We start from the raw sequence: 15,645 nt of genomic DNA, 5'->3' as shown, positions 1-15,645 counted from the left end.
GCCGCGGGCAGCCCCGGCCCCGGCCCCGGCCCCGGCCTCGGCGCGGGGATGGACGGCCCCGGGGCCAGCGCCGTGGTCGTGCGCGTCGGCATCCCGGACCTGCAGCAGACGGTGAGCCCCGCCGCCCCGGCAAGGCCGTGCCCTGCGCTCCCCGCCCGGGACGCCCCCACCCCCGCCGGGCGCGCCCAGCGCCCCGGACCCCGGCCCACGGCTACTCACCCCTCCCCCGCCGCCTCCGCCGGGACCCTCCCCATCGCCGGGGCGGGGCCGGGGCAAGCCCGGCCCCCGGGGCGGGGCTTCGGTCGCACTGCGCGGAGGCGCGGGGTCCCGGCCGTCCTCATCCGAGCCCCGGACTCCGGCGGGGGCCCGGGGCTCGGCACCTGCGCTGAGCCGGGCCGGGCGGGGCCGCGCTCGCCGCGCTGCGCTCACGAGCCGCTCCGCTGCAGAAGTGCCTGCGCCTGGACCCGGCCGCGCCCGTGTGGGCCGCCAAGCAGCGCGTGCTCTGCGCCCTCAACCACAGTCTCCAGGACGCGCTCAACTACGGGCTCTTCCAGCCGCCCTCCAGGGGCCGCGCCGGCAAGTTCCTGGATGAGGAGCGGCTCTTGCAGGAGTACCCGCCCAACCTGGACACGCCCCTGCCCTACCTGGAGGTGCGGCGGGCAGGCCCGGGCGAGGGGGCAGCGCGCAGGGTGGGACCGCTGAGCTCCGTGGCATGATCAGTGAAGGGCATGGCCTTCGCTCACGGAAGGAGTTAGGGTGGGAGCGGTGTGCGTGAGGGGCTGTGTGCAGTGAGCTGTGTGCAATGAGCGAATGCAATGTGCAGTGAGCGTGTCCAGTGTGTGCAGTGTGTGCAGCGAGGGGTGTGCAGTGAACAGGTACAGGGAGCGAGTGGTGAGTACAGCATTGAACACGCCGCTGCACAGTGAGTAGTGTGAGCCGTGTGCACGGTGAGCAGAGTGTGCAGCCTGTGCAGTGTGAGCAGTGTGCAGTGCATGCAGTCGGCATGTGTAGTGCGTGCAGTGGTGCGGGCGCTGAGTGTTGTTCTGCGGGGAGGAGTGTGAGCAGGAATGAGTGCGGGAGGGGTATGCGGTGTGAGCGACCCACCTGTGTGCACATTTCTCCCCCTCCCCCAGCTGTGAAGTCTTCTGAAGGCCAACCTAGGCCCCCTCCTTTGCTCACTCGTCATGATGTGAAGGTGTCTCGAGTGCCCTGCCAGGCGTGGGGACACTGAGTCAGTCCTGACTGGGAGGTCTCTCAGTTGGGGTGGGGGGAAGGCAGCTACAGTGAGGACGGAAATGAGATTTATGGAGGCCGAGCTCAAAGTTATCTGGCCTCTGTGGTGGCCTAGGGAAGTGGGGTCAGTCCTGCTTGGAGAGGGATGTCTAGGATGTGAGCCTAGGTCTTGGGAGAGGAGTGGGGTTTTCCCGGGACGCCTGGGCCGGAGAGTGGGAGCATTGCGGGCTGCAGGGCAGCTGGGCACGCTGCTCCCCCAGTACCGCGAGGCGAGTCTGAGTGTGGTGAGTAGCAGCAGCTGTCGATTTTGTCTGTCCAGCACCGGAGCATGAGTGTCGGGGCTTGTGTGGCTTCGGGCTGTGCTGCCTGAGGGGTGTGCCGGAGGGCAGTGAGCGGGGTGAGGTGTGGCTGATGCGAGCAGGACGGGGTTTGTGGCGTGCTCACTCGCTCATCCCGGTGGGTGCGTTTTTCTCTACCTTTTCTTTATCTGAGCAGTTTCGATACAAGCGTCGAGTTTATGCCCAGAACCTCATTGATGATAAGCAGTTTGCAAAGCTTCACACCAAGGTAAAGAGACGATCACGGGGAGGAGACTCCAGGAGTTACTTCCCTCCTCCCCTGGGGCTGACCACAGACCGCTAGCTTTGGCTCAGTCTGCTTCCCCTCCCGTCAGAGCGGGTACTGGGGAGGGCGGGGCACAGGTTCCAGGCCCCATGGCTGGGGGCTGGCAGTCTGGCGACCAGTTCCAGTGAGATCAGACTCTCGCTGACCCTCTGGTGAGCCCCCGATGGAGTGTCCTGTGAGAGGCCGGGTGGGAGGGAGTGGACAAGCTGATATGATCTGTTGGGGCGAGGTACCCAGCACTAGTGGTCACCCAGTGCTGGGCACTTGTATTTAGGCATCTCAATTCTCTCCTGGGAGGGACTATTATTACCCCGTTTCATGGATGGGGAGACTGAGTGCCAGAGAAGTTAAGTCACTTGCGCACAACTGTGAAGCCGGTAAAGCTGGGCCTGAACCCAGGTCTGTCTTACTCCAGGCCCTGTGTCAGGCACACCTGTGAGGTGTCTACTGCGGGGCGCTACCTGCAGGGTGGGCCTGACCTCAAATGCCCTTTGGGGGCACCTCACTGCCTCCTCTGAATGTTGGAGGGGCAGGGTGGGTGCCACAGCCCCTCCTCACGGGCAGACTTCCTGAGCTCCTGCCCCAGGCTCCATGGACCAGTGGGCATCTGCTTGCCGGATACTTCGCTGATGGTCTCTGGAGCCTAGGAGAGGGATCACTGTCAGAGCACTGTCACCTCTGTGCCTAATGATCCTGTCCGTGACCCCAGGGCCTCAGGCTTCTGTGCCGGACTTTTCTGCTGCCCCGGGGCAGGAGGGATCAGCGGCTGTGGCTCTGCAGCTGGGCAGGGCCCACTGTGAGGTCCACCTCTCCCTCCACTGGCCCTCGTGTGACCTTGTCCCTCTGGGTTCCTCCCCCATGGCTACTTGTCTTCCACATTCTCCTCAGTGACCCACAGGACATGAGTGACTCTTGCTCTTCAGGGAGTCCTATTTGTTTTTAGGATGAATCTAAATTTCCTACCGTAGCTGTATGTTCCTGCCCAGCCAGGCTCCAGCCGGCCCTTCCCTCTCCCCACACCCTGGCTCTGGCTTTGAACAGGCCCCTTCCTTGGTTGTGAACACTTCCTCTGGTTTCATTGCCCTGGCCTACCTGAGGAGGTCCTCTGTCATGGCAGTGGTTCCTGGGGCACCCTCTCCTACTGATGCATACTGAGTGTTTCTGCAAAGCTCCAGGCCTTTAGCCAGGGCACCCTCCCTTGTGTGTGTAGCATCCGTGGCACCAGCCAGGGCCAGGGAAGCTTTGCTGGGTGAACGAATGTATGATTGGGTGAATGAATAAAAGGCAGTTAAAGTCATGTCACAGGAGGGGTCCCCAGTGGGGGGTAGGACCCTCAGGGTGGGGAGGGGCCCCTGTGGGAGGGGGTCTGCCATAGGGTGAGCTGGTGGAGAAGATGGGCCAGAGAAGGAGCAAAAACGGCCCTGGCAGTGATGAGGTTCGAGGCTGGCCTGGGGCCGGTTCCTGCCAGGTGGACTTTGGGCTCTTCCAGGCTAAGCTGGTTGGGCCAGAGGGGCAGAGCCGGGGCAGCGGCTGGGGCTGGAGTCGGAGACTTGCTTGTGGGGCACCACAAGGTGATCTGTCCTTGGTGAGGAGCTGGCTGGGCTCAGGCTGACAGTTGTGGCGGGTTTGGATGCCAGGATGCAGGGAAGGGCTTTGAGCCGCCCGTGGGCCTATCGGGTTGGAATTGGGGCTGAGGTGGGAGTGCAGGGCTGAGGGTGCTGGTGATGATGTCAGGTGACAGGCCAGACTGATGTAGGTGGGGCAGTGACGCCCTACAGGTGGCCTGAGGCTTGCAGGAGGAAGGCGGGTGGTGGTCAGATGATGGTGGCCATGGTGCTGGGCTGACCGGGATGGCTGGTATTCCAGGCGAATCTGAAGAAGTTCATGGACTATGTCCAACTGCACAGCACGGACAAGGTGGCCCGCCTGCTGGACAAGGGGCTGGACCCCAATTTCCATGACCCTGACTCTGGAGGTGAGGAGCAGAGCAGGGAGGGGCATGGCCCGTAAGTGGCTGGGACCTAACTGTTATCTGTCCCCTAAACCAGAGTGCCCCCTGAGCCTCGCAGCCCAGCTGGACAATGCCACGGACCTGCTGAAGGTGCTGAGGAACGGTGGTGCCCACCTGGACTTCCGTACTCGAGATGGGCTAACCGCCGTGCACTGTGCCACGCGCCAGCGGAACGCGGCAGCGTTGACGGTCAGTGAGGGCAGGGCCTGGCCTGGAGGGGCACAGGGCCTGGTGGGGGAGGAAGCTGGGCCTGGCATGGATGCTGAGGCTCCTTGCCCTCAGACCCTGCTGGACCTGGGGGCGTCGCCCGACTACAAGGACAGCCGCGGCCTGACACCCCTGTACCACAGCGCCCTGGGGGGTGGGGATGCCCTCTGCTGTGAGCTGCTTCTCCACGACCATGCTCAGCTGGGGACCACCGATGAGAACGGCTGGCAGGAGATCCACCAGGTGGGCAGGGCGCGTGAGGTGGGGGGTCCCAGCCTCTGTGCTGAGTGGGGGTCCTGGGCTCTATTGTAGGCCTGGGGGTTGTGGACTCTGTCAGGGCTGGGGGTCCCAGCCTCTGTCCAGGGACCCCGCAACACATTCCTCCTCCCCCAGGCCTGCCGCTTTGGGCACGTGCAGCACCTGGAGCACCTGCTATTCTATGGGGCCAACATGGGCGCCCAGAACGCCTCGGGGAACACAGCCCTGCACATCTGTGCCCTCTACAACCAGGTATGTGCATGCCCACGTGCTGGTCCCCGTGCTACCAGGGTTTGCACTGAGCACATCCGTGTGCGTCCTTCTGCGTGTGAGGCCTGTGCCCTGCATGCACCCTAACCCCGACCCTCTGGCCTCCCGACAGGAAAGCTGTGCTCGTGTCCTGCTTTTCCGTGGAGCCAACAAAGATGTCCGCAATTACAACAGCCAGACGGCTTTCCAGGTACACAGGTGGTTTGCAGGAGTGTCTGTCTGTCTCCGTGTGACTTGGTCCAGAGTCTGAACCTTGGCTCGTCCCTGGGAGGCGATAGGGAGCACCCACTCCCAGGGTTGCTGCAGGAGGTGTGGGGGAAGGGAGTGGGCCCATGCAGTGCCCAGCATTGGTTAATACCAATGGCTTCTCCATCCCACTGCCAGGGGAGATGGGTCAGGGCTCTGGGGTGGGGGGAGCACAGGTGTGGGTCTAAGCCCCCAAGGCAGGCAGGGGCAGAGAAGCCACACTGGAGAGGGGTGCAGTCCCAGCCCCTGATGTTTCTGAGCCTTTTTTCCAGCCAGGTCTGGCTGGCAGCAGATGACCGGGTGGATGAGGTCTCTGTGTGGCCTGGAGTTTGTGGGGGGCCTGGGGATGTCACAGGGACTTGGAGGCCACAGGAGGAGCTGGGGCCCTGTTCTCAGGTGGAGTGAGCTGTGGAGAGAGCTGGTCAGGCTGCTGTGGCTGTGGGGTCACGGTGGGCCTGGTGGGCTTGGGCACATCTGGAACTAGACACACCAGGGCCTACTGGTCGACCAGGCGCCAGGTCATGGGAGGGAAAGAAGGAGGCTGATGGGCCTGGCAGCAGTAGGCCATGGCTGAGAGAGGCAGGACAGCCACATGTAGGGGCAGATGGAGAGGTCAGGTGGGGTGACCAGTGTGCCCCAGTCTGCCCGGGGCTCTTTGCTTTTAGCCCTGAAAGTCTCACGTCCAGGACACCTCCAGCCCCGCAGATGGCTGGTGGTCGCCTGGTCACAGGGTGTGTGTGTAGCACCCTATTATTGCTACTGCCTTGACTAGTGTGTCCCAGTTACAGTCAAGAGTGTGTGTGACCAGAGAGCCAGGAGCAGCTGGGAGGTTGTGGGGGGCAGATTTGGTGCTGCTGAGCCTCCCCTCCCTCCCCCCGACTGCTCCCCCGCCCCAGGTAGCCATCATTGCGGGGAACTTTGAGCTTGCCGAAGTCATCAAGACCCACAAGGACTCGGATGTCGGTGAGTTCTGCCTGCCTCGGGGCCCTGCTGGCTGTGGGTGTGTGTGGTTGTCAGGGGCCCAGCAGGTACAGGGGTCAGTGGGGACGTAGCAAGGGGGCCCCCACTTCCACGTCTCTTCCTTCAGCTCTGCTCTGTGTGGCCATGGTCCGTTAGAGGTCCCTGCAGGCATGGGACGTGCTGAGTGGACAGAGGTTTGGGTCAGGTTTGGGCTGTGGCCTGGGGTTGGCTCTGAGCTTGGGGGTCAGCTTAGGTCAAGAGTGGGGTGGAAGTTAGGGTTGGGGTCCCTGTTTCCCGTTAGGTCCTAGGAAGGGCCAGCAAGCATTGTGGGGGCAGTGGATCTCCCTTCAGCCGAAATAAGAGTGAGTCTAGGTGACCCATAGCACGCTCTCAGTATGACAAGATCACATAAACGCGCGTGTGGATAAGACAATGCCGTGACGAGGCTGGGAATAGGGCAGCAGCTGTCCTCAAGGTGAGGGGCTCTGAGCTCCCTGTGGCCAGCACGCAAAGGGAAGCCTGGCACATGCATGACTTCCACTCCTAGAAGGAAAACCAGGAGCACACGTACGGCCTTGGCCCCAGGACTGGCAGGACACAGGGCACCGCCCTCGCACCTGAGCCTCTGGGGGCCCCACCCACCCCCATGTCTCTGCTTGGTGTGGGCCAGGCTGACACCCGTCCTGTGTGTGGGGCGGCTGGGGCTGCAGGAGGCGGTGGGCCCCCCTCCAGGAAAGGGTGCTGTCTGGCCAGAAGCTACTCCCTCCAGCCCACTGGCCTGGCAGGGCCTCCCTTCCTGGATCCCTCCCTGTCCTGGCTGGGCCAGGCTTTTCTGCCCGTGGCTCTCGCTGGAGCACGGACTCCCAGGCCCACCTTCCTGTCAGTAGTGTTTTCTGGTGGGTGTCCTCATTTTTCATCTCTCTCTTTTTCTGTAATTTGAAGTGACGGCGGGCAGCAAAGGGCTGGGACAGCTTTTAGGGTTAGAATCTGCTTGTTTTTAATGTGAGGCTATGGTTAGGGCTGGAGTTAAGGTTAAGGTCAAGTTCCTGTTTAAGGATCCTTCCTCTGTAGAGTTTCCCCTGAACGCACCCGCTCCTGCCAACAAGGCCTGGTTGGGAGCCCTTGGGTCTGGGCGGCAGCAGGGCAGCGATAACCGCTGAGCTGTCCGCGGGTGCAGGAGACCCTCAATGAGAGCTGTGGCGTCAGTGGTTGGGCATTGAGTGAATGACTGAGCCCGTGGAGGGATGTGGGGCTGGAGTCCAGGTCGGATGGGGAGAGAACTCTGGTAAGGTTTGGGGTTTGGACTGGGGCTGAGATACAGCTACAGTCCGGTTGGGGCTGGTGAGTGTTGTGGGGGCGGCCGTTAGCGTGGGAGGACCCTGGCGTGTGGACGTGTGTGGCCTTCTTTTCTGCCTGTGACTGTCTATCCAGGTCTCATCTGTGTGATTGGACAGAGATAATCGGCCTCTGGGGTCGCTGCTTTGCTGCTCGGTGTCCGCCCGGTACAGATGTGCTTGCGTGGCTGGGTTTGGGCACACCGTCCCGGGCAGCGTCGGGACGGGAGTGGGCTGGCCAGCAACCGCCTGACCTGCTCGGGTGTCACACAGCACACTCAGGTGACACAGCCAGACATCCTTGAGGATGGGGTGACGCGCTCCTTAGTATTCACTATAAGTCCCCTTGTCTCAGTTCACCCTCTCGACAACCCCCCAAAGAGTGGTTATTAGCCTGTTTTACAAAGAAGGAAACTGAGGCACAGAGGGAGTGATGGCAGAGCCTGTCTTCAGACCTGTGTAACTCACAGGCCTGCCCCCTCTGCACACATTCACTCCAAGGACACTCTCTGAATGACAGTCGTAAGTCACCATGTCCCACCCCATCTGGGGCCACTGGGTGGGGCTCTGCCCATCCTTCTTCCTTCTCAGGTGGGAAGGTACCCACCTGGTGGGGTCTGGCAGACTGGGACTTGTGTCACCCTTCAAGGGGCAGGACACCTTGCTGTCTCTTGGCCCCTCTAGACAGACAGGCTTCAGGTGGGGACCCTGGCCTGAGAGTGGTCACCTCTGCTTCCTTACCTCTGTCACCTTGGGCTACCCTTTGGGTCACCTGCTCTCTTCTGCACACACTCCCACACACATGCACACATGTGTTCACACGGGTTTGGTATCACATGGTGCTTTTGATCAGCGCTCTGGGGAAATGCTTCTTGCATGATACTGCCACAGGGATCTTGTTAAGTGTAGATTCTGACTCAATGGGTCTGGGTGGGGCCTGAGGCTCTGCATTGGTGATCAGCTCTGCCGTGAGGCCGGTGCCCCTGATCCTCGGACCACACTTTGCACTGCAGGGTCTACTACAGGGCCTGGCAGGTGAGGCCCTGCAGACCAGATGCAGCCCACAGCCTGCTTCTTGTTTTTAAATTGAGGTGAAATGTATTGTACATTGTACAATGTACATTGTACAAATGTATTGTACATTATGTACATAACATAATATTAACTATTTTACTTGAACAGTTTAGTGGCATTTCATACATTCACAATGTTGTGCAACCAATTCTGTTGAATTCCAGAGCATTTTCACGCCCCCCAAAAGAAACCCCCAGACACGTTAAGCAGCTATTCTGTTGCCCTCCCCACTCCTCTGTCCGCCGCCAACACACATTCTGTCTCTGCGACGCACGTGTTCTTGAGGTTTCGTACAAATGGCATCACACAGGACGTGACCCTTTGAGTTTGGCTTCTTTTACTCAGCGTGTTTTTGAGCTTCATCCACCTTGTAGGATGTGTTGCTATTTCATTCCTTTTTATGGCTGAATAATATTTCTTTGTGTAAGTGACGTTTTGTTTGTCCTTTCATCCAATGTTGGGTATGTGGGTTGTTTCTACCTTTGACTACTGAGAATATTGCTGCTATGAATGCGTGTGTGCGTGCATTCTGAATGAACACCTGTTTTTAGTTCTTTGGGGTATATACCTAGGAGGGGAATTGTGAGGTCATGTGATAATTCTGTGTTTAACTTTTTCAGGAATTGTCAAACTATTTTCTACCATTTTACATTCCGACCAGCAATGCGTGAGGCTTCCAATTTCTTCACATTGTTATCAACACTTGTTACTTTGCTTTTTAAAATTTTTATAGCCATCCTAGGAAGTGTGAAGTGATATTTCACTATGGTTTTGATTTTCATTTCCCTAATGACTAGTGATTTTGAGCATTTTTTCATGTGCTTATTGGCCATTTGTATATCTTTTTTGGAGAAATGTCAAGTCCTTTGCCCATTTTTAAGTTGGATTGTTTATTTTTGTTGTTGAATTGTAAGAGTTCTTCATATATTCTGAATACTAAACTCTTATCGGATATATGATTTATAAATATTTTCTCCTATTCAGTAGGATAGGAGATCCTTGTGACTTTCTTCATAATGTCCTTTGCTTTATTTAGAGTCTTTAATTTTGCTGAAGTTCAATGTATCTAGTTTTTCTTTTGTTGCTCATGCTTTTGGTGTCATATCTAAGAATCTATTGCCAAATCTAAGGTCATGAGGGTTTACCCACTATGATTTCTTCTAAGAGTTTTATGGTTTTAGCTTTTTTATTTAGGCCACTGATCCATTTTAAGTTAATTTTTTAATATGTCGTGAGGTAGGGATCCTTCTTCAAATGGATATCCAATAGTCCAGCGAATAGTCTCTTTTTTGAAGAGACTCTTATTTTCCCATTGAATGGTCTTGGCACCCTTGTCAAAAATCAATTGGTCATAGATACATGGGTTTATCTGGACTTGCAGTTCTATCCCATTGGTCCACATGTTCCTTCTTATGCCAGTACCTCATGGTTTTGATTGTTGTGGCTTTGTAGCAAGTTTTGAAATTGGGAGGTTTGTGTGCTCCACCTTTGTTCCCATTTTTGATATTATTTTGGCTAAGCAGCGCCCCTTGTGATTCCATATAGATTCGAGGATTGCTTTCCTGTTTCTGCAAAAAAGGACGTTAGAATTCTGATAGGGATTGCATTGAATCTGTAGATCACTCTGGGTAGTATTAACATTTTAGCAATATTGTCTTTCAGGCTGGGCACTGTGGCTCATGCCTATAATCCTAGCACTCTGGGAGGCCCCATCTCTACTAAAAATAGAAAAAAATTAGCCAGTCGTGGTGGTGTGCACCTGTAGTCCCAGCTACTCAGGAGGCTGAGGCAGGAGGATCACTGGAGCACAGGAGTTTGAGGTTGTAGTGAGCCATGATGATACCATTACACTCTTGCCAGGGCAACAGAGTGAAACTCTGCCAAAAAAAAAAAAAAAAAAAAAAAATATATATATATATAGTCTTCCAATTAATAAACATAGGATGTCATTCCATTTATTTAGGTCATCTTTAAGCAATGTGTTATTATTTTCAGTATACAAATCTTTTACTTCCTTATTTAAATTTATTTTCAGCATTTTATTCTTTTAGATGCTATTATAAATGTAATTATCTTCTTAATTTCCTTTTTGGGTTGTTCATTGCTGTTATATAGAAACACAACTCATTGTTGTGTGCTGATCCTGTACCCTACATCTTTGCTGAATTTGCTTATTAGCTCTAGTAAACAAAAAGTTTAGTAGCTTTTTTTGTGGATGCTTTGGGATGTTTTATATATAGGATCACGCCGTCTGCAAATAGAGATAGCTTTACTTCTTCCTTCCCAATTTTGATGCCTTTTATTTCTTTTTTCCCCAATTGCTCGGACTAGAGCTTCCAGTCCAGGGCTGAACAGCAGTGGTGAAAGCAGTAGCCTTGCCCTGTTCTTGGTGGTGGCGAAGCTTTCAGTCTCTCACCATCGAGTATGATGCTAGCTGTGGGTTTTTAATAAATGCCCTTTATCATGTTGAGGAAGTTACCCTCTATTATTAGTTTTCTGAATGTTTTTATCATGAAAGCGTACTAGATTATGGCAAGTGATCTTTGTGCCTCAATTTAAATGGTCATGTGGCTTTTTCTCCTGTGTTCTATAGATGTGATATATTACATTGATTTCGTTGGTCTGCAGTTTTCTCTCCTTATAATGTTCTTATCTGACTTTGGTATCAGGCCTCATAGAATGAGTTAGGAAGTGTTCTCTCCTCTACTATTTTTTGGAAGAGTTTGAGAATTGGTGTTAATTCTTCGTATGTTTAATAGAATTCACCAGTGATGCCATCTGGTGGTGGATTTTTTCTTTGTTGGGAGGTTGTGATTACTGATTCAATCTTTTTGCTTGTCATAGGTCTGTTTAGATTTTCTATTTATTCTTGAGTCAGTTTCGGTAATTTGTGTTTTTCTAGGAATTTGTCCATCCCATCTAGTTTATCTAATTTGTTGGCATCTAATTGTTTATGGTATTATATTTCTTTTTATTTATGTAACATCAGTAGTAATGCCCTAAATTTCATTTTTGATTTTAAGTATTTCTGTCTTCTCTCTTCTTTTAGTCTAACTAAAGGTTTGTCAATTTTGTTGATATTTTCAATGAAACTACTTTCATTTCATTGATTCTCCATAGTTTTTCTGTTTTCTATTTTTTTATCTCTGCTCTAATCTTATTATTCCCTTCTTTTTTCTAGCTTTCCTTCCTTTTGCTAGTTTGATTTGCTCTTCTTTTTCTATAATAGTTTCCTAAGATATGTAATTAGGTTGTTGATTTGAGATTGTTCCCCTTTTTTAATGTAGGTGTTTACAGCTATAAATTTCCCTTTAAGTACTGCTATTGTTGCATCCCTTAATTTTGTTATGTTGTACTTTGTTTTCATTTGTCTCAGTGTTTTCTAATTTCCCTTGTGATTTCTTTTTTGACACATTGGTTGTTTAAGAGTGTGGTGTTTAATTTCCATATATTTGTGAATTTTCCAGTTTTCCTTCTGTCCTTGATTTCTGGCTTCATTTCACTGTGATTGGAGAAGATACTGTGTATGATTTCAGTCTTTTTAAAATTATTGAGACTTGTTTTGTGGCCAGACATGTGGTCTGTCCTGGAAAATCCTCCGTGTGTACTTGAAAAGAATTCTCAGGTGTGTTCTGCGGCTGTTGGGTGGCGTGTTCTGTACGTGTCCGTCAGGTCTAATGGGTTTAAGTCTTCCATGTCCTTACTGATCTCTCTAGATGTTCTTCCCGTCGTTGGAAATGGGGTATGGACGTCTCCAACTGTTACTGTGGAGTCGTGCATTTCTCCCTTCAGTTGTGTCAACGTTCGTTTCACGTATTTCGGTGATCTGTTGTTTGGCGTCTCTATGTTAATCGTTAACCAATATGAAACGTCCCTCTCTGTCTCTTGTTACAGTTTTTACCTTAAAGTTTATTTTGTCTGATATCAATATAGCCACCCAGCTCTCTTTTGGTTACTATTTATATGAGATATATTTTTTTATCCTTCCACTTTCAACCTGTGTCTTTGAATTTAAAGTGATTCTCTTGTAAATAGCATATAGTTGGATATTTTTTAATCATCATCTGCTTTTATAATACAATTCTGCTGGAACGCAGACACACCTATTTGCTTATGTGTTGCTTGTGGCTGTCTTTGTGCCACGGTGGCCGAGTTCAGTCGTTGTGACCTAGACTGTGTGGCTTGCAAAGCCTGAAGTGGTTACTGCCTGTCTCTAGAAGAAGTCTACACCCTGGTCCAGAAGGTCTTTTATAGTTTCCTTAGCTGACTGCAGATGGCCCCACACAGCAGTAGTCCGGTGAGGTTTGGCCTGTGGAGCCTGTTTGTCTGTCCTGAAGCTTGTGAAACGGGGGCAGGTCTGAGAGCAGAGCTGAGCACCCCGAGGCCTCATTTGCCTGAGAGGAGCAGGATTCTGTCCCTAAAGCTAGAGCTGGTGGCAGTTTGACTGGGACATGGCCCCTCCGTGGTAGCTTTACTCAGAAGGTGGCCAACTGTGTGGCTTTGCCTGGGACCAAGGCGGTTCCTGGAATATAGGATTTTAGTTTTAAAATGTGGTAAGCTTGGGCGGACTGGGACTAGTTGGTCACACAGCTGGCTGTTCAGAGTCTTACCTGTGCCCCCCTACCCCAGTACCCTTCAGGGAAACCCCCAGCTATGCAAAGCGGCGGCGTCTGGCTGGCCCCAGTGGCTTGGCGTCCCCTCGGCCTCTGCAGCGCTCTGCCAGCGACATCAACCTGAAGGGGGAGGTGCAGCCGGCAGCTTCTCCGGGACCCTCGCTGAGAAGCCTCCCTCACCAATTGCTGCTTCAGCGGCTGCAGGAGGAGAAAGATCGTGACCGGGATGGTGACCAGGAGAGTGACATCGTTGGTGGCCCCTTGTCAGGCAGGGGCAGCCAGAGCAAGATCAGGTAGGAGGGCTGGGAGGCCCTGGAGGGAGAGGGTGGGTGGGGTGCCGGGATGTAAGCCAGGAGGAGCTGGCACTGGAGGCGGGGAGAGGCCCAGTGGTGCCTGGCACCTGTGTGGTGCTGGGCTAGAGCTTGAGGTGAGGGAACTTCTAGGACCCCAGACGGGCCTTCCTGGATGGGGAAGGGAAGAAGGTGAGGCCCTGTAGGCCGTGATGGTGTCACACAGAGACACTCACGCTGATCTCTGGTTGGAGCTGGGGCTCACCTTGAGGACAGTGTTGGGCAGAGAAAGTGTGATCTGACCTGTGGCTTAGAAAGTTCACTGCAGTGTCAGGGAGGGCTGGGATGAGTCAGGGCTGGTGGCATGTGGTAAGGGGTCAGGCATGGAGCTGCCACTCCAGGAGGGCTTAAAACCCACCAGCTCTGCTCCCAAGAGGTAGTCTTGGTCTTTCCCCCACGCCCAGTCCTGATACACCTACAGGACTCTGGTTTCTGTGCTTTACCCTTCATCCTGAGCCCTGGGGCCCTGAGAAGCCAGGGACACTTGAGGGAGTTGGTATCCCCAGAACTTACGGCGAAGGGCTGGATGGGGCCCGCTGGCTTCTGTGGACCGTGCGGCGGGGGCTAGGGGTGGACTCTGGCTCTCAGATGGCCACTCCGTGCCTGAGTTTCCTGTCAGTAAGGTGGGACTAACCCTTCCCAGGTTGTTGTCATTGGGAAGCCTTCCAGCACGTCCTGGGCAGGTGAGGGGTCTCTGCTGGGATCCCCTGGTCCACAGCGCAGGCTGGAGACTGCTGGTTAAGGCACCGTCCTCCCTGTGCCTTGAGGCAGGAGCTGTCTTTTTTGCTTCCCCAGAGCCAGATACATAGGTGTTTGGGAGACATTGTTGAATGAGAGTTACATAAACAGCACTTTGTTTTCAGTGGCAGTTAGCGTTTACAATCCTGTCACTCTGTGCCCGTCGAGGGGCTGAGCGGCACACGTGTATCATCTCATGTAACCTTGCTGACGTATGACATTACGCTCTCTTAATACCACGTTACAGATGAGGGTCCTGATGCTCAGGTCGGATGAGGACTTGTCCAAGTCACAGAGCTCAGAATCAGCTTACTGGGCCCCAGGTAGACTTGATTCCTAAACTTTCTAAGCCTAAGTTCTAACCCTCAGCAGAGGGCCGAGGGTGCAGCAGGAGCTCGTGGAAGGCATTTCTTCCTGCACGTAGCCTCTGCTCATGCAGCCCTGACCTCGGTGATGCCTTCGGTGTCTGTGGCTCTGCCTAGACTGCAGGGACTCCCATGGCTGGCTGTCTAGTCTCAGATTTCAAATCCCCCCAAAGCTTTTGCATAGCCTCGTGGATTTTTCTAAGAGTTAGATGGCCCATTGGCTGGAAGAACTCATTCGGGGATGTTTCAGTTTTGCAGAAAGGCTGCTCCAAGTTGGAGCCATGTGGTTGCCGCACGTCCCTCCCTGTACTCAGCAGACGCAACACTGAGACTTGCTGTGGGGATGGCAGAATTCTTTCTTTTTCTTCCTTTATTTATGAGGTGCCTAGTGTGCCAGAGGTGGTGGCAGCTAATAGTGGGGTCCTAACTGGGTCTCAGAAGGACACGGGCAGCTGAGGGAGTAGGGTGCACTGCGGAGGGAGAGGACTCCCGGGGCAGAGGTCACTTTCGGTCCCAGGAGACGATGGCATCTGAGTGGCCTTGGTCGGGGGCTGCAGCGGCTCGGTCTGACGCCCCCTGTTGGCTGAGCCCGGCACGGAGCCCCGGCCCCCCAGAAACGTGGTCTGCAGCGTCCCCGCCCCAGCGTCGCACCGCCGGCTTAGCAGGGAGGGTTGGAGGCTGAGAGGCGGTAATCTAGTGTCTGGGCGAAAGGGCAGGATCAGAGTAGTTTAGGTGTTGGCGACAGCGTGTGAACAGCACAGAGGAGGGGAAAGGGGGGTTCGCACCCATGCGACGGGAGCGTAGCGGATTCCCATGTCCCAGAGAGCCTGGCTATTGGCTGAGAATGTGGATCTGGCTGCCTAGGTACTAGGGAGCCACCGCAGGCTTTGGAGCAGAGCAAAAGTGGAGGACTGAGACCTCAGGCTCGGTGCCCAGGTCGGGGCAGTGGTTTGGCGATGGTGGCCAGCACGGAGTGGGCACGGGCGGCAGAGGCAGGTGTCCAGGACGAGAGCATGCAGGCCTGGAGGCGGACTGGGGCGCAGGCACGCCAGTGGTCAGGCCGTCAGGGGGCCAAGGCCCGAGTCCGAAGGCTGGGGCCCCGGGACCCGCCGGGAGCGCCCTCCCTGCGTTCCCCTGCGAAGCTCGCGGCTCTTCTGGTGCCTGCAGCCCCCCGGCTCCCGCCTGGCTGCCCCGACCGCCGCCCCGCGCCCCGCCAGCCCGACCTCCCCGCCCCCCCGCGCCGCAGTCCCCCTCCCGGCGGCGCTCCCCGCGGGGTCCGCGCGGGTGGGGGGCCCGGGCGGGCAGGGAGGCAGGGCCGGCCCGCCGCCGCCCGCAGAGGGAGGAGCCCGGCCACGGAGGAGG

The 15,645-nt window shown here is 54.9% G+C and overlaps 1 protein-coding gene across 1 annotated transcript in view; it reads left to right on the top strand.

Moving 5' to 3' along the window:
* Positions 1–30: 30 nt before the first annotated feature.
* Positions 31–15,645, top strand: part of SHANK3 (SH3 and multiple ankyrin repeat domains 3) — a 50,920-nt gene continuing 35,305 nt past the window's right edge. The window contains exons 1-11 of the mRNA XM_012648738.1: positions 31–111; positions 447–650; positions 1,729–1,800; positions 3,724–3,832; positions 3,906–4,057; positions 4,151–4,318; positions 4,469–4,585; positions 4,716–4,793; positions 5,746–5,812; positions 12,847–13,123; positions 15,220–15,275. Coding sequence (XP_012504192.1) covers positions 49–111; positions 447–650; positions 1,729–1,800; positions 3,724–3,832; positions 3,906–4,057; positions 4,151–4,318; positions 4,469–4,585; positions 4,716–4,793; positions 5,746–5,812; positions 12,847–13,123; positions 15,220–15,275 — 1,363 coding nt within the window. The 5' untranslated portion in view covers positions 31–48. The remainder of the gene's footprint in view (positions 112–446; positions 651–1,728; positions 1,801–3,723; positions 3,833–3,905; positions 4,058–4,150; positions 4,319–4,468; positions 4,586–4,715; positions 4,794–5,745; positions 5,813–12,846; positions 13,124–15,219; positions 15,276–15,645) is intronic.

The sequence above is a fragment of the Propithecus coquereli genome, unplaced genomic scaffold (genome assembly GCF_000956105.1).
Source record: "Propithecus coquereli isolate 6110/MARCELLA unplaced genomic scaffold, Pcoq_1.0 Scaffold294, whole genome shotgun sequence".
Taxonomy (NCBI): Eukaryota; Metazoa; Chordata; class Mammalia; order Primates; family Indriidae; genus Propithecus; species Propithecus coquereli.
This window is presented reverse-complemented; position numbering and strand designations above follow the sequence as displayed.